We start from the raw sequence: 23,396 nt of genomic DNA, 5'->3' as shown, positions 1-23,396 counted from the left end.
CAGGAAACGTCCTGGTTACTAACGAAACCCATGTTCCTCAAAGAAGGGATGGAAGACGTGTGTCTCCACTGGCACAGCAACTGGGTCTCCAGCTCCAGAGTGTTTGGTTCTTCAGTGGCTAAAAATCGAACTACTTGCTCCACATGCGCTGGCTATATACTCTACTAATGATTAATCACTGGCACCTGCGGAGCCGAGCTCTGCCAAGTCATTGGCATTCATTGACCCATTTTCTTATTCTTCAGAATGATTGGTCATCTAGCAAACTCCCAAAGTGTGAAGACACACTACTTTGTTCCCTTCTTCGGGGAATGTGGAGTTACATTAGTAACCAGGACGTTTTTTTTTTGCCAAGACATCTGCCAATGTGTTACAGGCCACATATAACTTCTGGATTCTGGTCTGGATTAAATTAAATCAGTATCAATATCAATAAATATTGCAACTAAGTCACCAAAATTTGAACTAATTTTTATGACTTAAAAGCATTTATATTAATATTAACCAACAAATGACAAAATTTGAACACATACAATGTATTTATTGAGCATCTTCTGCGGTGGTCAAAACAGAGGAAGAGCGGATATGTGATCAAATCAAAAACAAAGATCACAAAAAATTCTTGGCAAAAGCATCATCGTCTTGAGTGGAGATTTGTGGGTTTGCAATACAGTATATCACCATCACTTCCCAAAGCATCTTTGGCTTAGTTTGAAAAAAATAAAAAATACAACAAACAAGCAATCAAAAACAGCAACAACACAAATATTTACAAAGAATGTACTAAACCCTTCACTAAACTAATTTGTAATTTCTGCTTGAAGTTAGTTTCAAACAGCTAGTTAAAGTGCATCAGATCTCAGTAGTTTGAGTGAATTAAGCATAAGAGTGCATAGATATCCTTAGTGACTGTACATGTTATCATTCAGCACTCGGTGCACTGCTTTAGCATGCTGCAATAAGATGTTGTACAGCACTTCAATATTACTGTAATAAATGCAAACAAAGCTGTAATACACCATCACAGGAAAATACAGTGTGGGAAAAAACACCATTATAGCGAGTTTGAAAGGAATGTTCTACTGCCTGATATCTAAACAAATCTATGAACATTGCAGAGTGGCATTCAGAAATCAAATGAAAAACAAAAGCACAGAACGTAGTTTTGAATTCATAAAATAAGAGTTTTGCTCTGTTAAAATCACATCTTCAAAAAGGAAATTAGAAATCTAAAATGTACATTCTTAAAAGCTTTCAGTTCAATTTCAGTGCTGCTCAACAGGAGTGAAAAACCCTGACCCTGATCACTTCAAGAGAACCAGATTTAGTACAGTAAGTACCTGCATTCCTCCCATTAAAATATACACAAGATTTTCAAACATTTTAATTTAAACAACAACAATTTAAAAAAACCCTCTAATAAATGTCACTCCTTTTTAAATTTACCCAGACAGTAAAGATGTTTGCTGAATATCAATAAATAAGTATGTTTTGCAGCACTGAGGCGGGAGTTTGTGTTGACGTCGTAGAGGAGTGTTTATAGTAAAGGCACATTAATACAGCTACTGCTTCATTTGGTTAAGTTAATCTGCATCATTGATCATGCTTGTACTGTCTGCGTCATCGAAGTTGCGCTGGTAACGTACAGGGGAATGGAAGCGGTGCTTGTTTTTCTGGTACAGTATGAAGCCAACAGCAGCAGCGAGGATGAGGACTATGATGATGAAGAAGATCAGAGCCACGGGGGTTCCTGGATCTGAACAAAAACATTTTATGAATGGTCATCATGTGGAAATATGGAACATCCTCAAACGTTTCGATTTTAGTCTCTCACAGACACACACGTGGAAATAATAGAAATGAAACAAGTTGCATGTATAAAGAAAAGAAACAATTATGATTATTTGTGAAAAAATATGTAGCTTTAGAAATAAAAAATGCAATCAATTATTGATTATAAAAAAAATACAAATAATAATATAATAATAATAATAATAATAAATCACATATAAAAAGAAAAAGTTTAACAAAAAATGTAAATAGAAGCAATAAATTAGACCGTACCCTCAAATTAAATCACAAATATTTTTAAATATAGAAAAGATTGCAAATAAAATAAATAAGCAAAAATATATACACAAAAACATGTATAAATGGTACTTTAAATTATGACAAATATAAAAAATAAATATGATACAAATAAATTACAAACTAAAAAAAAATTAGGGAAGCATAGAAATGTTTATTTATTATTAATCACACCCCCCCTCTCTCTTTGTATGTACAGTTGCAATCAGAATTATTAAACCGCATTTGATTTTTTGATCTTTTTTAAATATTTTCATTTTTTAAATAATATTTACTGTCATCATGGTAAAGATAAACTAAATCAGTTATTAGAATATATATGATTACTAAGATTAAGATAAATGTTTAATTAACAAATCTAACATTGATGAAGTATAGCTCAATTATTAATATTATATGAAGTTATGTAATTAAATCATATTAATAACATAAATATTAATTTAATACTAATAATATACACAGTAATTGAATTTTTTTATGTCACCATGATGATAATACAATAAAAAGTATGGTTACACATTATATATATGTGTTATATATATAATATAAAATATATATATAATATATGGGTGTTATATATATATATATATATATATATTTGTGTGTGTGTGTGTGTGTGTGTGTGTATATATATATATATATATATATATATATATATATATATATATATATATATATATATATATATATATATATATATAGTTGAAGTCAGAATTATTAGGCCCCCTGAATTATCAGTCCCCGTTTATTTTTTCCCCCAATTTCGGTTTTACGGAGAGAAGTGTTTCTTTAACACATTTCTTAACATAATAGTTTTAATAACTAATTTCTAATAACTGATTTATTTTCTATTTGCCATGATGTCAGTAAATAATATTTTACTAGATATTCATCAAGACACTTCTATACAGCTTAAAGTGACATTTAAAGGCTTAACTAGGTTAATTAGGTTAACTAAGTAAGGTTAATTTGGCAAGTCATTGTATAATGATGGTGTCTGTAGATGATGAAAAAAAAAACATTGATTAAGGTGGCTAAAAATATTGACCTTAAAATGTTTAAAGAATAATAAAAACAGATATAAATAAAATTTATAATACATAAAAATTTTCTTCAGAAGAAAAAATATTATAAGAAATACTGTGGAAAATTCTGTGCTCTGTTAAACATCCACTGTGGATATGGATTATTATTATTAGTTGTACTACTACTATTACATTTAAAATGCATTGGACTCACGGGCAGGGGCTTTGCAGACGACTCTGCTTCGGCTGTTGGAGCAGGAGGCTTGAGTCCAGGAGCCGCTGCTGGAGAGCATGACTGCACACAACTGTGTGCCGTCAAGAGAATGCTGAGCCTTTGAATTTGACAAATCCCAGCTGGAAAAGTCAAGTTCACTGCCATCCTGCCAGCCCGTGGGATTACCTTGTACAAGAAGATTCACACAGCTCAAATCAATGCACCTCAATCGTAAACAAATATTTAAAATCACACCATAAAAAAGGGTCCATTAGTCAAGTATAAAATATTAAAGAATGGGTCGTTGAAATACTGGAAACTTTTTTATTAATTCAATGGAGCGAAGTCAATTATTCTGCTTATACTATGGTTACGACACTATTCACATGTTGTAATTCAAGACATTTGTCAAGTTTTTGTCCTCAAATTGCTCCTGTGTTCCAATGTTCCTGCACCTACAGTATCAACCAAAGCCTGCAGTTGAAATAATAAATAACTGCTATAACTTGGTGTAGTGATATGGATCTGTATGGAACAAATATGGATATGGGTGTGCATCTGAAAATATTGGCACACCTTTGAATGTTTATCATCATTTAATGAGTTGTTGAAATCTAAAGCTGTGGGTAAACAATTATTACTGAACAACTGTGTTTTTAAAGTTCACATGAACCAGAAGTTGCAACCGTTGCTTGTGACGCAGTTTCTAGAGAAAAGGAATATCAAATGAGAAAACTGAAGAAAAAAAAAATACAGCTTGTTTTTTTCTACCGCTGGCTGAATGGATGTAGTAAAATAGCATTTCATTCAGAAAGGTCAGGAAAAGGGTTTCAGGAGAGTTGTTACAACCTAACAGACACCTGCTTTAAAAACTGTCAACACTGACAGTTGAAAGGGCTTGGTTAAATATGTTAAATACACCCAACACCTAAGACAGAAGTAATATGTGCATTTTCAGATTTCAATGAAAGATTACAAGGAGAGATCTTTTTTTTCTCTTAATGACGTGTATTATTATTATTATTATTATTATTATTATTTATTAATATTTATTATTATTATTATTTATTAATATTTATTATTATTATTATTATTATTGTCTACTGTATTATTACCCATACCTGTGGCATTATTATCAGGTATGTGTGCTTTAGTAAATAAAAAAAAGTCACTCTGTGTAAATGCAGTCAGAGATGAGAAGAGAAATTAGAAGAGCAGCAATAATGTCACAATAAGGGTAGATTTATGGAAGCAAGGCTATAAGGACACCTGCGTTCTGTTCTGTAACTCATGATAAGGCACACCTGCACGTGCGCCCACACTTATTTGTAATGACTTCAAAAAAATATGAGTATCCATGAACTTCAGCTGAACTTACAGTTGACAGCTCAGTGGACAGTGAACAAGATATATTGTTGAGCATTGAGTCATCGCTTTTGAAACAGGAAGGAAAGTCCCTGAGACTTTATTGGTGGCAGGCACATGAAAGATTTGAGATCCTATTGGTGGAGAAGCTAAGGGAGGTGTGTAATGTGTAAATTTGAGTGGAGTATTAAGCCAAAGAAGGTGTGCTAGCCTATACTCATCAGAAACTCGAACAACCTGTCTCTGTTGTTACTGATGCTGTAACAATAAACTGCTTTGCCTATAGACTTTGTCATTTTTGAAGACTTTAACTTAGAAACTTAGAAAATATTTTGCAGACCAGAATCTTTTTTCGACAACACAGGCACTGATGAATTGTTGCCCACAAAACTAGCAATGTGAGCTAAGAATGAAATGAAATGAAATGAAATGAAATTAAATTAAATTAAATAACTTTTATTGTCGCATCATCGGCAGCATGTGTGCTGTGATGAGTGAAAATCTTAGGTGCTGGCCCCAGACAGTGCAAATTACAGACAGTTTAAATTTGCACTAAATCAATATGGTTAGTTTTTATTTCATTCAAACTTTAACTAATTGGACTAGCGCAGGGGTGTCCAAAATCGGTCCTGGAGGGCCGGTGTCCTGTATAGTTTAGCTCCAACTTCCTTCAACACACCTCCCTGGAAGTTTCTAGTATACCCAGAAAGAGCTTGATTAGCTGGTTCAGGTGTGTTTAATAGGGGTTTGAACTAAGATATGTAGGACACTGGCCCTCCAGGACCGAGTTTGGACACCCCTGGACTAACAAAACAACAATGAATAAAAAAATAAAAAAAAGATAATGAACACACTGTTCCTGGTTTGGTCATGTTTGTAAATACATTAACTAGTGGAACCTTACTGTAAAGTGTTACCAGCACGTTTATACTATGTAATTGAATGATCTCTGCTTCAGTATTAAACTCTCAGTATAAATATGAAGAATAAATACTTATTTTACCTTTGGCGTCAACGATGAGCGCCAGCCACACTCGACTGGTGATGGAAGGGTTTTTATTGATATAATCAGAAACAAAATCATTCTCCTCTTTACTCTTGATGGTTAACAGATTGGATGAAGAATCTGTCATTGACAAAGGAGAAACACAAGATTACCTTTCAGATATTTGTTAAACTGCATTGACATAACCTACTATAGAAATAAAGATGAATGAATGAACGAATAAATTAATTTCGGGTTGCTTGTACAGTTTAAACGGATTATGCTGTAGTTGGATTTGGGAAACAATTACTAAAAATAAAAAGAAATACATGAGTACAAGTCAAAGACCACAGGCCCACAGATAATGGTTTAAACATTACACTTTAGTATAGGAACAAACACTGTGACTTTTTTCCTCTATAAGCTTCTAATCAACTGCTTAAAACAGTTGTTGTTGTGGTGTTTAAGTCATTAGATAACGCACAAAAAATAATTACTTCATGCTTTATATATTGAGCACTATGTGACTAGGAACTATACTCTCATTCCAGTATAATAACCAAGGATCTTTATTGCCATATCATGACTGCAGCAGGTGCAATATTATTACACAGCCCCAGCAAAGTTCCTTTATTATTATGCTGGAATGAGAGTATAGTTCCTAGACATATTGGCCTAGAAAATAGCAATTTCATTTTTTGTTGGTCTTAGTACATGATGTAACAAAACAATAGTCAAGCTTTTAATAGGAAAATTACACTTTGTTCATCTTTGAGCGAGATGCTAATGAGCTAATCTGTATCAAGGATCTTAGTTAAGTTAAAAGTGCTCCTGCCAGAGATTGGCTGAATGGATTCAAAAATGGTAAAACTGAACTGTTTAACTACAAAAAACTTGTAAAATGAGCCTATTTTCAAAAAAGTGGAGTGTTCCTTTAATAATGGTAAAAAGGTTTAATATTTTGTTACGAGTAGTTGTTGTGGTGTAGTGTGTGTGTATGGTGTCTTTCTCTCTCTCTCTGCTAAACTTTGGTTATCTCTGTTCTAGATCAACATTCGTATTGAACTGATTTGTAACATAATTAAAACGACTCTTTTCTGTGGAACTGCTTGATGTGCTAAACTTGTTTTATTCTGATGAAACCTCATGTGAGATTTTACCGTTTACTGCCTGATAAAGATCAAATCAAACACTGCTTTCTTCAACACAATCTGCACTATATAAAGCTCTATGGTGGTGGTGATTTGACATGTTTTGAATTCATCCTAGAAAGCTGTTTGAAGACGAGAGTTAGTAGAAATACGGAGTAAATAATTTAGTTACTGGGCCAATAATCACAACTTTAAATATAAGCATTTATCGCCTGATACTGGTATGGCAGCTGATATATTGTGCATTGCTTAATAAATATGTAATGAAAACAAGCTTTTATTTCAGATTTTAGTAAGTTTGCCAAGAGTTTGACAATGAATAGCTGTTTAAAAACACAATAAAATGTCTGATATTTACAAAATAGCGATACAGGTCATCTACAATAAACTCACCCAGAGTCTGACACACATTCTTAGCATCATCCATGGTGAAGACAGAGAAGTTGTATGTATTGAAATTATAACAGTGATCTTTAAACAGGACCCACGAGGACTGACCATCACTCTTGGGACAACTGCTGCTGGATTTAGAAAAGCGATCAGAAGTTCCTAAAAAAAAAAACAGAAATTAGTTTCAGGGTACGTTCACGCAACACAGGCAACTAAAATTGACATTTTTTCCTTTGCGTTTTGCAAAGTTTCTAGTACAAACACTCCAAGTACAATCACATTTCACACAGAGCCACAAAAGCAACCAAAAAACAGGATGTGTCAATTTATTAGGCTATTGAAAAAACACAAATGTTTTTGGCTGAAAAAGAAATGCTAAAAATACTCCCAGAAAATAGATGCCACATTGCCCTCCGCACTCAGACATCAATCTTGCTCTAGACAACATGCTTTTGAATGCTTTCACTTTTGAATTAATAATAATGTGGAAAAGTGGTGTGCAAACTCAGTCCTAGAGGGCCGACGTCCTGTATAGTTTAGTTCCAACCCCAATACACCTGAGCTAGCTAATGAGGCTCTACTAGGCTTTCTAGAAATGTCCTGGCAGGTGTATTGAGGCAAGTTGGAGCTAAACTCTGCAGGGCATTGACACTCCACGACTGAGTTTGGGCCCCTGATGTGGACTCTTTGAACATGTCCTTCAAATGGTGCATCAGCCGAGCACTTATTTACAGTTGAAGTCAGAATTATTAGCCCCCCTGTTTATTTTTTTTACCCGTTTCTGTTTAACGAAGAGAAGATTTTTTTCAACACATTTCTAAACATAATATTTTTAATAACTAATTTTTAATAACTGATTTATTTTATCTTTGCCATGATGACAGTAAATAATATTTGACTGGATATTTTTCAAGACACTTCTATACAGCTTAAAGTGACATTTAAAGGCTTAACTAGGTTAATTAGGTTAACTAGGCAGGTTAGGGTAATTAGGCAAGTTATTGTATAAAAATGGTTTGTGCTGTAGACTATCAAAAATAAATCTTGTAGAAATAAAGATGACTTTACTTGTTGTGAAAATGAAAAGCCAAAATTCTGACCCACTTTTCATGTAAATAATCTCTCACATTGATCATTTCAGAAGAACAATACTTGTGTTATTGCATATTTGTCGTACCCTCATTCAGGTGGTTATAACAGATGGCCCCTTGTTGTGTTGCATGGCAGTTGACGGCTGACCAGTTGCCTGTGGAGTCAATAAACACACACTTTTCCTCTGAATCATCCCCGTCATCCTCAAATCCATCTGTTTTGAATTTCACAGCGGTCCCATCTGACCACTCAAATGGCCATCTGCTTACCTAAAGGAACAGGCAAATGTCAACAATTGAGGAAGAAATTGGGTTCACAGCTATTATTTACTGACATTATTATTACTATTATTACAAAAGATTGCTTACATCTTGTTTGGAGAGACCGATCCACAGTGAAAAGCCATCCCTTTTGGCAATCAGTGCCATGTTTTCATTAGTGGTTTTGTCAGTAATGCTGGCAAGATGGCCGCCATTACTGCCACACTCTTGAAGTGCCTGATACCAGTTCAATTTCTTAGCCACTCGACGATAACTTATGTCTTGTGGAGTATTAATGTCGACCACACCCTTCAGGAATTCATCTTTGGTATCTGTAAACATAATTTTTGTGGAAGATTTATATATGAGTGTGACAGAAAATACAAAGTTGTTTTTGGAATAAATGAATTCTTTAATTAAACAAGAACACATAAATGTTTATATAAAGATGCAAAAAAAAAAAAATGCTGTTCTTTTTTTTTTTTTTACTTCAAAAACATCAAATTTTCTACAAAAATGTTAAGCATCAAACTGCTAAATGTTTTTAACATTAAACAATTATAAACATTAATAATAACTAAGACGACAGGACATGCACAAATGACAGATTAATGTTAAATTAAATCTTAAAAATTATATTATGTAAAATGTCAAAACGAGTTTAAATTAGAATAAAATTGTAGTATTCCCCCAACCCCACTTAAATACAGCCTTGGGGAGCTTTTTAGCTATTAACCAAATTAATTTTCCTTTTGCAGTTCACTTAAAGACATAGGGCCCTATTATACACCTGGCACAATAACGAGAAAGACATGTTTGCCCCGAAACGTAGCTATTTTCAGACCAGCACAACCTTAATTACCCGTTTTCAGCCACGTTGTTTAAGTAGCTAATCCATTTGCGCCACTTTGTGGACTAATGGGTGTTCTGGTTCAAAAAAAGAGGTGTGTTAAGGCTCACTGTTGGCACGTTGCCATTTGAGGAACTAAAATAGACTGTGCAACAGACCAGCTGAGAGCAGGTCTAAAGTCCAGCATAGAGAGCGTTAGTTGTGCTCCTCGTTTACACATTGCTTAATACACACAGGATGTACAGCAATACAGACATATCTTTACAAATGAAAAATAATTAAAGGAATAAAATATTACAAAAATTATTATTTTCTACAAAAATATAAAAACCACTGCCACCATGCCTTCTTCACCTCAGGAGGCTTTTTTTTCAGTTTATTCATGACAACTTGCTAGTAGTACTATTTATTATATGCATATTTATATTGGTTTTATTAAAAACAAGCTTAGATTTGTCCACCTGTAAGCATTTGGACCATATGGGGCACAGAACGTGTGTTTGGATAACTCTTTATATTTTATATTTTATCATATTTATTTTTGAGCACACTTCATTGTTATTTATTCGTTTGCTGGAAATTAAACAGAATTCAGAAATAGTTTTTAAACAAATCTTTGCGCTTAACAAATGAAATGACTATGTAGGCTAATAGATGTCTGTACATACAACACTGTTTCCTTATCCATGAAAAATAGAAAAAGAAAGTGAAGGCCGATTGGAGGAGGCTCATTCTTTTTCCTCGGACTGCAGATGGTCTGTTTAACTGTTTTCTCACAAGTGAAGTTGTTCAGTTTTTCCACTTACAAAGTCCGCAATGTAAATAACAAATGCACAATAGTGTGACACAACTGACTCTGGAAGGGAATGGGAGATGAGACTGAGGTTTATTCTCAAAACGCATAACTCATTAAGAGAAAAAGCACAACCCTGTTACACCATGTGCTGTGGTGCAGAGCGTATTTTTTCTGTCCCTAAAATAACAAAAGTGGATTCAGACACTCCCTTAATGCTTTTGCGCCCTGTACTTTCTGCCTGTTCCACACCGCAAGTGCAAGCACAGTGTGAGCAGTGTGTGCGCAGCACGTATGGAGATCAGAAGCAGCAAACAGCTGTTTGTCTTTCACAACGACAGCGTCTGTAACGCGCAGCTTAGTGACAGCTGTTGCATGGATCAATCTATCTCTGTCTATTCCATCTAGTTACCTATCTATCTATACATACACTTTTTTTTTTTTTTTACTTTTCATCTGCACCAAGGACTGCGGCAACTTCTTCCTATCCTGTTTCCTTAACCTGCAAGTCAATATTTTACAAATTATATACAGTAGATCATAAAGAACTGTATGCTTCTCATGCTCTGAGAAGTGTCATTTATGTAGGCCTATAGTTATAATAATATTTAGCAATATAGTTATAAAGACATTTATACATGATCAAACTAGTGTGCAACTTACTAAGCAAAACTGATACTAAAACATTTTTAAATTTAGTTTTAATTTAGTTTTGTAAATTTAGTTCAGGCCCAAATTAATATTTGTTGCCGCTTTTTAATCGTTTAAGTTAATTTGATTGACTATATAAAAATCAGTAGATATTATCAGTGCATTCATTGGGTAAAATTGCTACTTTTTACTGTCATTCAATGTGCTTTTGGTCATTATCAATGCACTGTCACTTTAATTGTGCATGAGCAGCGCGGAAAAAATAGACCCAGCATCGTGGCACTGCTGCTTCAGCGACATCACTCCTCATGCTGATGAGCTGCTTATGGGTGCAGTATGTAAGCTCTAATCTGTTAAGATGGACGCCGAGAAAAACATGCGCTGCTTACGCTTGCAGTGTTAAACAGGCTTTAGACTTTGCACCTAGATCGAATAGAGCTCTAAATGTTATTCAGTTGTTTTTCTACACTTTGAATATGAAGATTAAATATACAATGATTAATTACTGATTTTTATCTATGGCAATGTGAACAGATATCCATAAAGCAATAAAAAAGAAATGATACAAATATTTGCATCTCTTAAAACATGTAAAATGATAAAAGTATATATATTAAGGGAAAATTTGTTGCTGCTTTACCGTTTTCAATCTTGCACACCACAATACTTTGCTGTTTAAAAACATCGAGATGTTGTTTTGAAATGGTTTCCCATTCCCCATTCAAGTTGAGGCCGGCAATGAAGGAGTTTGTCATGTTCGGTCTTTCACCATATTTCCAGTTGGAGAACTGCACATAAGTGCCATCCAGCCATTTCAGCTGCTCATCTATACAAAAGAGATCATACAGGGCAAAAATTAGCAGCTATATACAGTTGAAATCACAATTATTAGCCCCCGTAAATTATTAGGCCCCCTGTTTATTTCTCCAACAATTTCTGTTTAACAAAGGCAGATTTTTTCAGCACATATCTAAACATAATAGTTTTAATAACTCATTTCTAATCACCAATTTATTTAATCTTTGTCATGATGACAGTAAATAATATTTGACTAGATATGTTTTAAGACACTTCTACACAGCTTAAAGTGACATTTAAAGGCTCAACTAGGTTAATTAGTTTAACTAGGCAGGTTGGGGTAATTAGGCAAGTTATTGTATAAAGATGGTTTGTTCTGTAGACTGTCGAAATAAAATATAGCTTAAAGGGGCTAATAATTTTGACCTTCAAACGGTGTTTAAAAAATTAAAAACTACTTTTATTCTGCCCAAAATAAAACAAATAAGATTTCTCCAGAAGAAAAAATATTATCAGACATACTGTGAAAATGCCCTTGTTTTGTTAATTTGGGAAATATTTAAAAAAGAAAACAAAACTCAAAGGGGGGCTAATAACTCTGACTTCAGCTATATATTGATGATGATATATTGACCGAAGAGAGCAAGATACAAAAGCAAACACTATTAATTTGCACCAGACACTTTCTAATAAACAGTCCATGTTTCTGGAAAACAATGAGCAATTCAGGTGATTTTTCACTCAAAACTAAAAACTCTTTCTGTCATTAATTACAAACACTCCCTTCATTTTAATATTTAGAACACACATTTAGATATTGTATAATATGAAATAGCAATTAAATAATGAAAATTGGGAGATAAAAGCTAGGCATATAGTCCAGAGATCTGGCCCCCGCGTCAGGTCAGGTGCACCCGTATATATAGCCTTTAAAACGTGCGCACAGCGGCACACTCAACTCACACGAGAAAAAAACTGGATTAGTGGATGACATGAAAGCAAGCAGCATAATTCATTACATGTTCTGGGTAACTAATTCTTTAAATACAACTCTCTTGAGCTCTAAAGGGAAGAAACACAGAGGAAATTTACCGTTTTTACATTTGTTTTTTAGTTAGGGGATATGTAGCCTAATAAAACTGTTTAGTCCCTGCACAGTCCCACAGTAATCTACAATATACATTTTTTATTTATTTATTAAATTCATTATTATTAATAATATTAAAATAAGATAAAATTGACCACTCAGAACCCTTTTAAATGTTTGCTTTCATTTTGACATGCTAAAGCGCACTTTTACAGTTTTGTAAAGAAATATCTCATTATGCAGCAGCAGTCAAGTTGACAGTTATAAATGAAATAGGTATATAGTGCATGAGTAAGTGGATTTGTCGCGTATCCACCTTACATATGCGCTGCAGGCAGGCTGAATGATAATCTTTATAAAATATGTAATTTAGGCTATAATGCTATTTGCTCATGCAAAATTACACACCAGAAAATGTACTGTAGGCCTATTTTAAATAATACAGTTATAAATAATACAGCTAAAATACAGTTAACATATTGATTTTATTTTAACTTGTAAGCTCATGGCCCTAAAAATGAAATTAATATGAAAACAAGTTAATAAAATAGGCTTAATAAATAAAATGACGTGTAGGCCTAATAGCCTAATAGTTTATGATGTCGTTTTTACAAATGCCAACCGGACAATATCACATAACAAAAAACTCACTTATGATAGTCTAACATAAATTTTTATTTTTACCTTTACAATGATGAAAAAAAAAGTTATATAGCCTATTGAGTTGCGTGTTATCCATGCCAAAATTTAACAAATGTTCACGGTAATAACTGTGAATTTAGAGATCTTTTTTAGGTATTTTTCTGGCTACACTAATGCCTTAAAATGTATCTAAATAACTTTTTAAATGACATGAGATTGTTACATTTAGCTTTTTCTTAACACTGATGTTGGTTGGGTGATAGGCTACGTGAAGCGTGATGACCCGGTTAAGCTGATTTCACTATATTTATTTACCGGTTATACGAATAGTATTCAATAAACTAACCGAGAGTTAGCTTGCATGTGTGGGCATAGTTTGACGTCTTCACCTAAAACTTTAAACATTTATAGGCCTATTATTTGAAATAAAATTTATAGAAATAAGGAGAATAAAATATGATTTAAAGCTCTCGTTTGGCACTGAAGTCATGATCTGTCTGCGTTAATCAACAGTATTCTTGCATTACCTACATTGAAAAAAAATCAGTAATTGCAATATTTTTACTATAAAAAAAGTATATTACTGCCTTATGTCAGTAACTTAGGCAGCAATGCAAAGAAATAATAAGTGTGAATAAATAGTCTAAATAAAAGGAACAAGAGGGACCAAAATCACCAGGTCTAGTGCTCCCCTATCTGATTAAAATGCCCCCTGAGTTATAACATTCTGGCACCGGGCCTGGTTTGACCGTATATACACGTGCGTGCGTGTGTGTGTGTGTGTGTGTTTTGTAGGTGCATGTATGTATGCGTTTAAAAAAACTGCTAAACTAACTTGTCAGGGCATCACTGTATTGCTAATCTCTGGTGATTTTAAGTGCTTCTTTGATCTTTATTTGTAAATTGCTTTGGGCTAATACACCTCTGCTAAATGAATTAATGTAAATGGGAATGAGTTATTTCCTTTTCATGCTTGCATTGAAAATGGTTGTGAAATGTAGTTTACAGCAGGGGTACTCAAACTCCAGTGACTCACAACCTCCACTATGCTCGGAGGTGGTTATAAGCATACAAATATTGCACACAATAGTGCACACACACGAATAGGAACTACAGTATATCAACACAAGCATATTGTCTACACAAATAAGTGCAACAGTCTTACAACCATATCTTTTTTATAATTATTATTCATTTGTTTAATTTAATATTAACCTCACTTAATGAGAATGGTGAGCACTATGTTTATAGCACAACCTATTCTAGGTTTAATTTTGGAGACTTGGAGCCACTTGGAGATCATCCTCCTTGTTCAGTCACGGCCTTTATTTTTAATATATGTGATTGCCATAAAGGTGTCAAAGTTTGATATTGTTCCGCAAAATTAATCTGCCACAACTAACGCATTTGCTGTGATGTTAATCCATCACAATAACCCCAGGAGTCACAAATAAAATATAATATTTGACACAATCTGATAATCCTAATAGCTTAATAAAATATGAGATTGTTGGTAATCACCAAGTGACCCCCCTCTCATTGTTTCACGACACCCCAGGGGTTCCGACCCCCACTTTGAGAACCACTAGTTTACAGGACCAGACAAAGATGTCTAACATTCTTCCTAATATAAAGTAATGCAATGTGTATCCTTCTGTCATAGATTCTTCATGAATTGTGAACACCGCAACAACAGTGTGCTACTCTAGATAGTTGTGCAGTGGGAAAGCAAAGGTGATCAAAAACTCAACGGAAAATGTAATGACAGATATCATACTTATTTTTTTCCATGTCTTAAAAGAATCCTGCTGATAAATAAAATGACCAAATTACAACCTACATTTTTGATAGTTTTCTCTCTTTTTCAGTAGCAGCTAGTGAAAATTTAAAAGTGAGATTTTGGGAACAAGATTTAAATTCAGCGGGAACAAAAAAAGAGCATGTGAATAGAGTAAATAAATAGATGGAGTGGTTAGATGCAGAACTAAATGCAGAGGCAGACCTCTACTGTAGTCAACCAATGCTATAGTGGTCGTCAGGTACTTGTGGATACAAAAACTGCACATGATACCCTTTCAAAAAAAAAAACAAATCACTGTTTTCACAATATTGTATTTGTAATTTAGCACAAGTTGTCATTTTCAGGCCCTCAGAATGTTGCTTTCATTTACATGAATAACCAAAAGAGTTCTCAGCTTTTCAGCAAACACAGCTAAGATACTGTGACACACCTCACAAGAGTAAACATTAGGAAGTGATCTAATTACCTGTCTTGTTTGTGCTCATTCCCAGCCAAACAAACATTGCCAAGTCTTTGAATGGCTTCAACTGCTGCATAATGAAGTTATTCTCAGCTTCATCACGAATGGTCAAGATTTCTCCATGCTTGTCTAAAACACATACAAGATTTCCATAAATCATCCTTAAGTTGTTCAACTACGATATTTGCTAATGTTTCTTCGAAATCAGTAAACACTGGCAGTGATGTTTATAGTCAGTTTATAACATTCATTCTTCAATCATGGCTGATTCAGTCAGAATTTAGAGCTGCCATTTATTTATACCCATTTATTTATACCATAAAACACAGCAATACATTAAATATAGATAGTATATTGTGTAGAATAATTCATCCAGCATGATTAAGAACAAATCATACCGAGAGTGCTGCAGATCTTATGGTCACTGATGTCGCCGTTGCCCCATCTGGAGGACATCAGCAGTAATGTATAGCAGTTCTTCTTAAAACGAATCCAGCTCTGGCCATTGCTTTTATGATGGCATGGTTTGTCAGGTGTGATGGTCTTATCAACTATAGGAAAAGTAGATTTAGAACAGGTACTGCACAGGTACTGTAGTAGTTTCTGTAGTATTTCTGAGATGAATAAACAGTGGATTAAATGAGCCTCACTGGATGGGATGTGGCAGATCGCTCCAGAAAGCTCTTCCTCACAGTCTGTGGCCTTCCAGAAGCCATCAGTGTCCAGAAACACACAGGAGCCTTCGGTGGCTTCAGAAGTCCAGCGATTAAACTCGGAGTGGCTGTTGTCCGTCCACTTGTAGTGCTCCCCGTCCTTTATTTAAAAATATAATTATTACTAACAATGATATAAATGAAGGATGCTCATGTTCAAAGCTTCAGTGTGTACTGTAATGCACTGTTCACAGATTTGGTGTAATTTACTACTCATTCAGAGACATATTAAATTAATCAACAGGAACATTGACTAAATTTATAAATGTAACAAAAGATTTCTACTGCAAATAAATGTAATGATTTTTTAAACTTACAAAAAAAAAAAAAACATCCTCTAAGCAGCACAACTGTTTTCAACACTGGTAAATATTAGAGTGCCAAATCAACAAATTAGAGGAGCTCTGAAGAATCATGTGATACTGAAGACTGCAGTACATTCTAAAATTAAGTAGATAAAAAAAAACAGCAATAATTTGAGTTTATAGTCATACAGTGCATCTGAAAAGTATACATGGCGCTTCACTTTTTCTAAATTTTTTGTTTGTTACACCCCAATTCCAAAATGGAGTAAATTAATTTATTTGGTCAAAATTGTACACACAATACCCAATAATGACAATGTGAATTTTTTTTTTAAAATTGTTGCAAATATATATATATATATATATATATATATATATATATATAAATGAAAACTAATGTGTACATAAGTATTCATAGCCTTTGCACAATACTTTGTTGATGCACCTTTGGCAGCAATTAAACTCTCAAGTCTTTTTGAATATGATGCCACAAGCTTTGCACACGCATCTTTGGGATTTTTGCCCATTCCTCTTTGCAGTACCTCTCAAGCTCTATCAAGTTGAATCGGAAGCAACAGTGTACAGACATTTTCAGATCTCTCCAGGGATGTTCAATTAATAATATTTAGGTCTTGGCTCTGGCTGGTCCACTCAAGGACATTCATAGAGTTGTTGTGAAGCCACTCCATTGATATTTTGGCAGTGTGCTTTGGGTCATTGTCCTGCTGAAAGATGAACCGTCGCCCCAGTCTGCGGTCAAGAGCACTCTGAAGAAGGTTTTCATTCAGGATGTCTCTGTACATTGCTGCATTTATCTTTCCCTCTATCCTGACTAGTCTTCCAGTTTCTGCAGCTGAAAAACATCCTCACAGCATGATGCTGCCACCACCATGCTTCACTGTAGGGATGGTATTAGCCTGGTGATGAGCAGTGCCTGGTTTTCTCCAAACGTAATGCCTGGCATTTACTCCAAGGAGTTCAATTTTAGTCTCATCAGACCAGAGAATTTTGTTTCTTATGGCCTGAGAGTCCTTCAAATGCCTTTTGGCAATTTCCAATACTAAGGAGTGGCTTCCGTCTGGCCACTCTACCATATAGACCTGATTGGTGGATTGCTGCACAGATGGTTGTCCTTCTGTAAGGTTCTCCTCAATCAACAGAAGAACGCTGGACCTCAGAAAGAATGACCATCTTGTTATTGATTACCTCCATGATTAAGGCCCTTCTCCTAAGATCACTAAACTTAGATGGCCTAGTGGTTCCAAACATCTTTCACTTATGGATGATGGAGGCCACTGTGCTCATTGGAACTTTCAGAGCAGCAGAAATTTTTCTGTAACCTTCCCCAGCCTTGTGCCACGAGACAATCTTGTCTCTGAGGTTTACAGACAATTCCTTTGTTTTCATGCTTGGTTTGTGCTTTGACATGGACTGTCAACCCTGGGACCTTAAATAGGCAGGTGTATGCCTCATCAAATTCTGTCCAATTAACTGAATTTACTACAGGTGAACTCCAATGAAGCTACTGAAACATCTCAAGAATAATCAGTGGAAACAGAATGTACCTGAGCTCAATTTAGAGCTTCACAGTAAAGGCTGTGAATACTTAAGTACATGTGACTTTTCAGGTATTTTTAACAAATTTGTAACAATTTCAAAAAATCTTTTTTCATATTGTCATTATGGGGTATTATATGTAGAATTTTGAGGGAATAAATTAATTCAATCCATTTTGGAATAGGGCTGTAACATAAAAAATTGTGGAAAAAGTGAAATGCTATAAATACTTTCCGGATGCACTGTAGTTATATATGTTTTTACAAAAGAAATTTAATCAAATAAATATTTCCTTGAATCGCAGTGTATTTACGAAGTTTTAAGACTTCTATTCAACGCTGTATATCTAAATGATGCATGTATAGCATTTCTATTGGTGTTTTTTTATTGTTTTATTCACAGCTGTGGCATCATAACCTACAAAACTCTGAGGTAAATTTATGTCTTTTCTATGATTAAATTATACACAGCCATGCTCAAACTTACATTTTGAAGCAGCTACTCTATAATTATTAATAAAACATATGTTTTAATTAGTTACTACTTAAAGTATGAATATATAAGGTATAAATGTAGCCAACAAAAATAAAAGTCTGAAGAGAATATAAATATGCTATTGCCAACTAACTGTTCAGTTCTGTACACACTGCATAATTGTTTTTGTCAATGTGGCTGACTTGATTTCAGGACTTGACAACAATGGATTGTGAATTAAGTACTGAACGTATATGTGAAATAAATAGTGAAACAAATTTGGCTGCAGTGTGAACATGGCCATTCACACACCTTCTTTCATTAATGAACAGAAAAAAATAAGCTAATTCTCAAGGAAACCGGTGACAAATTAATCTTTTAGCTTTGGACTGCAGGCTTTTTGAAAATAAGAGACATAGAAAGATTCAAGTATCCCTAAACTTTTGAACACAAATGACTATCTGCGTCTTAGAAAGCACTGGATTTGTCACTTACGTCTTCGCTAAAGAGTCCGATCCAAAGAGGCTTTCCTCTTCGAGAAACCTGTGTTGTGAGCACTGCCTGGACATATGCATTCGGGACACTGGCTAATTCCAAATTGAAGCTCCGGCACAACTGAAGAGCATCTGCCCATGTTAAATTGTCCTGCTGTACCACTTTAAATGTGTGATTTTGAACCGTGAAGTTATTTTCAGGCTTGGGCTCCTCAAGTTTATCTGGGGAAATTGTAAGTTGGATGTTAATCAACAGTGTGTCATTTAATTAAGCACAGAGATAATTAAGTTGATCGCTGAAGGCTTGTACCTGCAAAATACTGGCAGATGCTGTTAAACTGGCGGTCGGTGCAGGAGGTGTAGTCCCAGGTGCCCATCATGTCTGAATGGTCATCATTGTACATGTAGGCACACAGTTCCAGCTGGTCATGTTCAAAAGGCTACAGTGCAAATCAGAAATGGCCCAGTTAAGTTAAAAAATGTAGTAACATTGCAATCAAATGCTTAGCTCATGAAAAAATAAATAAAACCAACTAACAAAACATGAAGTATGGGGGATGAAATATAGTAAAAAGTGATAGTTCCGCTAAAAACGAAAACTCATGTCGTTTCATTAAGCAAATAAAGAGATGTGCTATTAAAATAAACTGAGATTGATGTAATCAAGACACAGAAAGCATGTGCATGTCTGCTTGAAATGGGGTGTAGAGTTTGACTATATCTTGAGTTCTCCTGTGTTTTCCTGTTTATCCTGATGAAGACTATGTAGATCAAAACGTTGTCATAAGTCTTTTTTGAGAGATAAAGTGGCAGTGTGATGATTTTTTTTAAACTCTTTCTACCATGTCTGTTTCTACTCAAAAGATAAATCAGGCCATTATAAAAGTAGGACAAATCAATATTAGGATGCTTTTATGCTACAATTTCAAAGTTAAAAAAAGTTTCTTATGCTTACCAAAGCTTCATTTTTTGAAATACACACCATTTATAATGTTAGAAATGTATTTTCAGCCAATTTTGAATTCATGCATTTCTGCTAAAATTAAGTAAGTATTTATTTTTAAAAAAGATTTGTAATGAGGCTGAGTGCTGACAGCACTTTCATTTTTTGGTAAACAATAAAAAATAATAATAATTTAAAACAATGTTCAAAACAGATTTGCATAAAAATTTAATCAAGTGTATCATGATCTCTCCTACAAAATATTGAAATGTACAGGTCTGAGTAACACTGCACTGAAGTGGTTTTCAAATTATTTGAATGGACACAATGTTAATAGATCATTTAATTTTTTTTGGTCAATGGTAAAGGCAGATGTTCCTCAAGGATCGTCTTAGGGCCAATTTTATTTTCTTTGGTTATTATTACTTCTTTTTTATATAAATGATTTCGGTCTAGATCTTGCAAAGCAACATTTTATGCATACGATACCTATGGGCCCATCTTTAAAAAGAGGGAGGACTTTCAGCCTGCTTTTATAGCAGATTTAGCTATAAAAATAAAATTAAATGTTTGATGTAATATATAAAATGTAATGTTTGATAATAAACGCACACAAACTGTATTTGTATTGTTTCCAATTATTACTAAATGACTTGAATAAAATAGTAAAGTTTATCTTGAGAACACTGCTGTTAATTCTCTTCTATTTAAAAATGTAGATAAAATAAAACCTGTTTTAATACAAGAAATGCCATTTAAAAAATGATTCTGCTTAGCAGTTATAATGTTTTATGCTATGCATAGACTTTTCTGGTTAAATTAAAAATTAATAAAAATGTACAGTGTAAAAAATAATAATAATAATAATTAAGTAAACTTGGTATAGCAAAACAAATAGTTAAAAAATTTTAAACTTAATTTATTACAGTTTGTAGTAATGCCTTGAAAAAAATAGTTTTGTAACATAATAAGTAATGTGTTTGATTTGATCCCATGTTGTTTTTAAGGCAGACTTTTATTGTGTTACTGTAAGCATGTTTCCTTCTTATTTTTACAAAATGAGGAACAAAACTATTCTCTGCATAATTCACAACATGCCACAAACCACTAAAAAATAACCTTGATTTCCCCCAAAAAGCCAAAAGCTTTGGACCAAATCTTAGTAATTGCAGAATGTAGAGTAACGGTGCATTCACATGGGGCATCAGCATCAACGCTTGACAGAGACACCCACTGAAGTTGGGGCTGACACGATCGTCATAGCAGCGTGAGCCAATGTAATTAGTCAGCAATCAGCTACAATCTAAGCTGGTGTATTTGCATACAGCGATCTGATTGGCTGACGATTCCATTGGCGCTTGAAAAGTTGAGAAAGTCCCAAACTCTGCAGCGAGCAATCCCACTGAAGCGGCGCCGACGGATGGACAATGCAGTTCGGCAACACTTTGACATCACCCGTTCAAAATGAATGGGAAGCGCTGACGCTGACGCCCCGTATGAATGGGGCATAAGACTTTAAAAGCAGATGGACACTTGCATTGATGAAAATGGATCGAAACTGGCCATGCAGGAGCGGATTGAAGTTGAGATATTCAATCGGCGAGTTGTCCACCCACTGAGTGTCAGGACGCTTGAATTTCAGGCCAATCCAGACTTTACGAGGCTGATTAGGCAACTTTGGTAACAATGTAGTGATGAAATCTACATGGCGGAAAGATACACAGAGAAAAGAGTCAACCAAAAGAAAAAAATTGTGATGTTTATATTTAAACATGTACTTGGGGATCTTAAAAGTAAATAAATCACAAACCCTGTTCGACTTGGTCGGATATAGTAAGCAATGAGCCTTTCAGTTGCTGGCAAAACTCATTCGCTTCTTTAAAGTTTTGAAAATAAGATTCTGATAAAATCTGGTAGCACTGCAAGAAAACATATACAATGATGCCATTAAACATGTTAAATCAACATATGATTGGCTGTGTGAGATAGTCAAACCTTGTTTTTGAAGTGATAGGTATTGCCTCCACATTGGGTGCCGACTGGATGTGGTTCTGGGGTTCCTTTCTCCACAGAAGTGACATTCAGGGTTTCGCACACAAATGGCTGTTTTTCATTACATATTCGGCTGTAACCTACAGAAATACAAAAGATCAGAGGGGATAGTTAGTTGCTTCATAATAAATATTGATGCTGTCTGAGAGACTGTCTTCTAGTTAAAGTGTGATGTACTGAATACTGTTTTTGAGTTCAAGTCTATAATCACTTCAATTGAGAAAATGTTTAGATGTATCATACTGTATATTAAAAAAAAGAACTTTTTTTTTATTTTGGAAATAGACTCATTTTTCAACTCTCCGAAAGATTCAGCACTTTTAGCTTAGCTTAGCATGAATAATTGAATCAGATTAGACCATTAGCATCTCGCTTTAAAAAATGATCTGAAACTGTGATAACAGATTTAATAAGCAACTTTTTAAAACTACAATAAAACTGAAGATACTTTGAATAATGATGAAAAGCTCTAGACATCCATAGACCCAAAATCCAATGAAAGCCAATGGCTACCAGTCTTCAAAATATCTTCTTTTGTGTTCAACAAAAAAAAAAAGAAACACAAAACTGAAAAGGTATAGGGTGTAAGAGATGAGAATAATCCATTTATCCTATTTAAATACTTTTAATAAAAATGATCATGAATGATGTGATGTAAAACATGAAAATAGGTCAAAGCAAAGGGTAAATATGTTTTAGCTTACGTATTTAGTACAATTAGGTCAAACATATTTTTGTTAAAATATGAAATGAAGTGACTGTAAAATATATTTAGCTTTTTGGGAAATACTGTTATCCATTTCCAATTAGAATTGTATTGTTAATCATGTATATGTACCCATATTGATGAACTACTGTAATGCAAAAGAAAAAAATGCATGAACTTATTTTGTTTTGTATTGCAGAACAAATGCAGCAGAATAAAATCAAGAGCTGAAATGAATTTTAGAAAGTCAAAGTAATGTATTTATTTAAGTTAACATGAACTTCTGATTACATACAGTTATAGAAAAGTTAACTCTTTCACTGGGTGGTTATGACTGTTGTGTCATTATAAGAGTTATAGTTATTGTACTTTATGATAATGAGTTGAGTCCGTTTCATAAAATACAGATTCTGGATCCAAATAAACTGAAGTGAAAAATCTGCATACAGGTTTGAAATCCAATAAGTCAAGTAATTGAAGTATTTTACGTATTTCAGTAT

The 23,396-nt window shown here is 34.0% G+C and overlaps 1 protein-coding gene across 2 annotated transcripts in view; it reads right to left on the bottom strand.

Annotated features, from left to right (window-relative positions):
- Window positions 1-520: 520 nt before the first annotated feature.
- Window positions 521-23,396, bottom strand: part of ly75 (lymphocyte antigen 75) — a 72,566-nt gene continuing 49,690 nt past the window's right edge. Inside the window, exons 21-35 of one of the 2 annotated variants that reach the window (XR_012387027.1) lie at window positions 22,134-22,270; window positions 21,949-22,057; window positions 21,676-21,839; window positions 19,506-19,635; window positions 19,197-19,417; window positions 16,303-16,465; window positions 16,051-16,203; window positions 15,659-15,781; window positions 10,198-11,690; window positions 8,679-10,153; window positions 8,396-8,579; window positions 7,222-7,377; window positions 5,696-5,818; window positions 3,328-3,513; window positions 521-1,756 (exon numbers count right to left, since the gene is read on the bottom strand). Coding sequence is in view for 1 of the 2 variants with exons in the window: in XM_009305864.5 (XP_009304139.1) it covers window positions 1,584-1,756; window positions 3,328-3,513; window positions 5,696-5,818; window positions 7,222-7,377; window positions 8,396-8,579; window positions 8,679-8,902; window positions 11,505-11,690; window positions 15,659-15,781; window positions 16,051-16,203; window positions 16,303-16,465; window positions 19,197-19,417; window positions 19,506-19,635; window positions 21,676-21,839; window positions 21,949-22,057; window positions 22,134-22,270 (2,432 nt within the window). In the remaining variant the exon portion in view is untranslated. The remainder of the gene's footprint in view (window positions 1,757-3,327; window positions 3,514-5,695; window positions 5,819-7,221; window positions 7,378-8,395; window positions 8,580-8,678; window positions 10,154-10,197; window positions 11,691-15,658; window positions 15,782-16,050; window positions 16,204-16,302; window positions 16,466-19,196; window positions 19,418-19,505; window positions 19,636-21,675; window positions 21,840-21,948; window positions 22,058-22,133; window positions 22,271-23,396) is intronic. The other variant, XM_009305864.5, reaches the window with a different exon arrangement.

The sequence above is a fragment of the Danio rerio genome, chromosome 11, assembly GCF_049306965.1.
Source record: "Danio rerio strain Tuebingen ecotype United States chromosome 11, GRCz12tu, whole genome shotgun sequence".
NCBI classification, from domain to species: domain Eukaryota; kingdom Metazoa; phylum Chordata; class Actinopteri; order Cypriniformes; family Danionidae; genus Danio; species Danio rerio.
The sequence above is the reverse complement of the archived record's forward strand: the minus strand, read 5'-3'. Positions and strand labels throughout refer to the sequence as shown.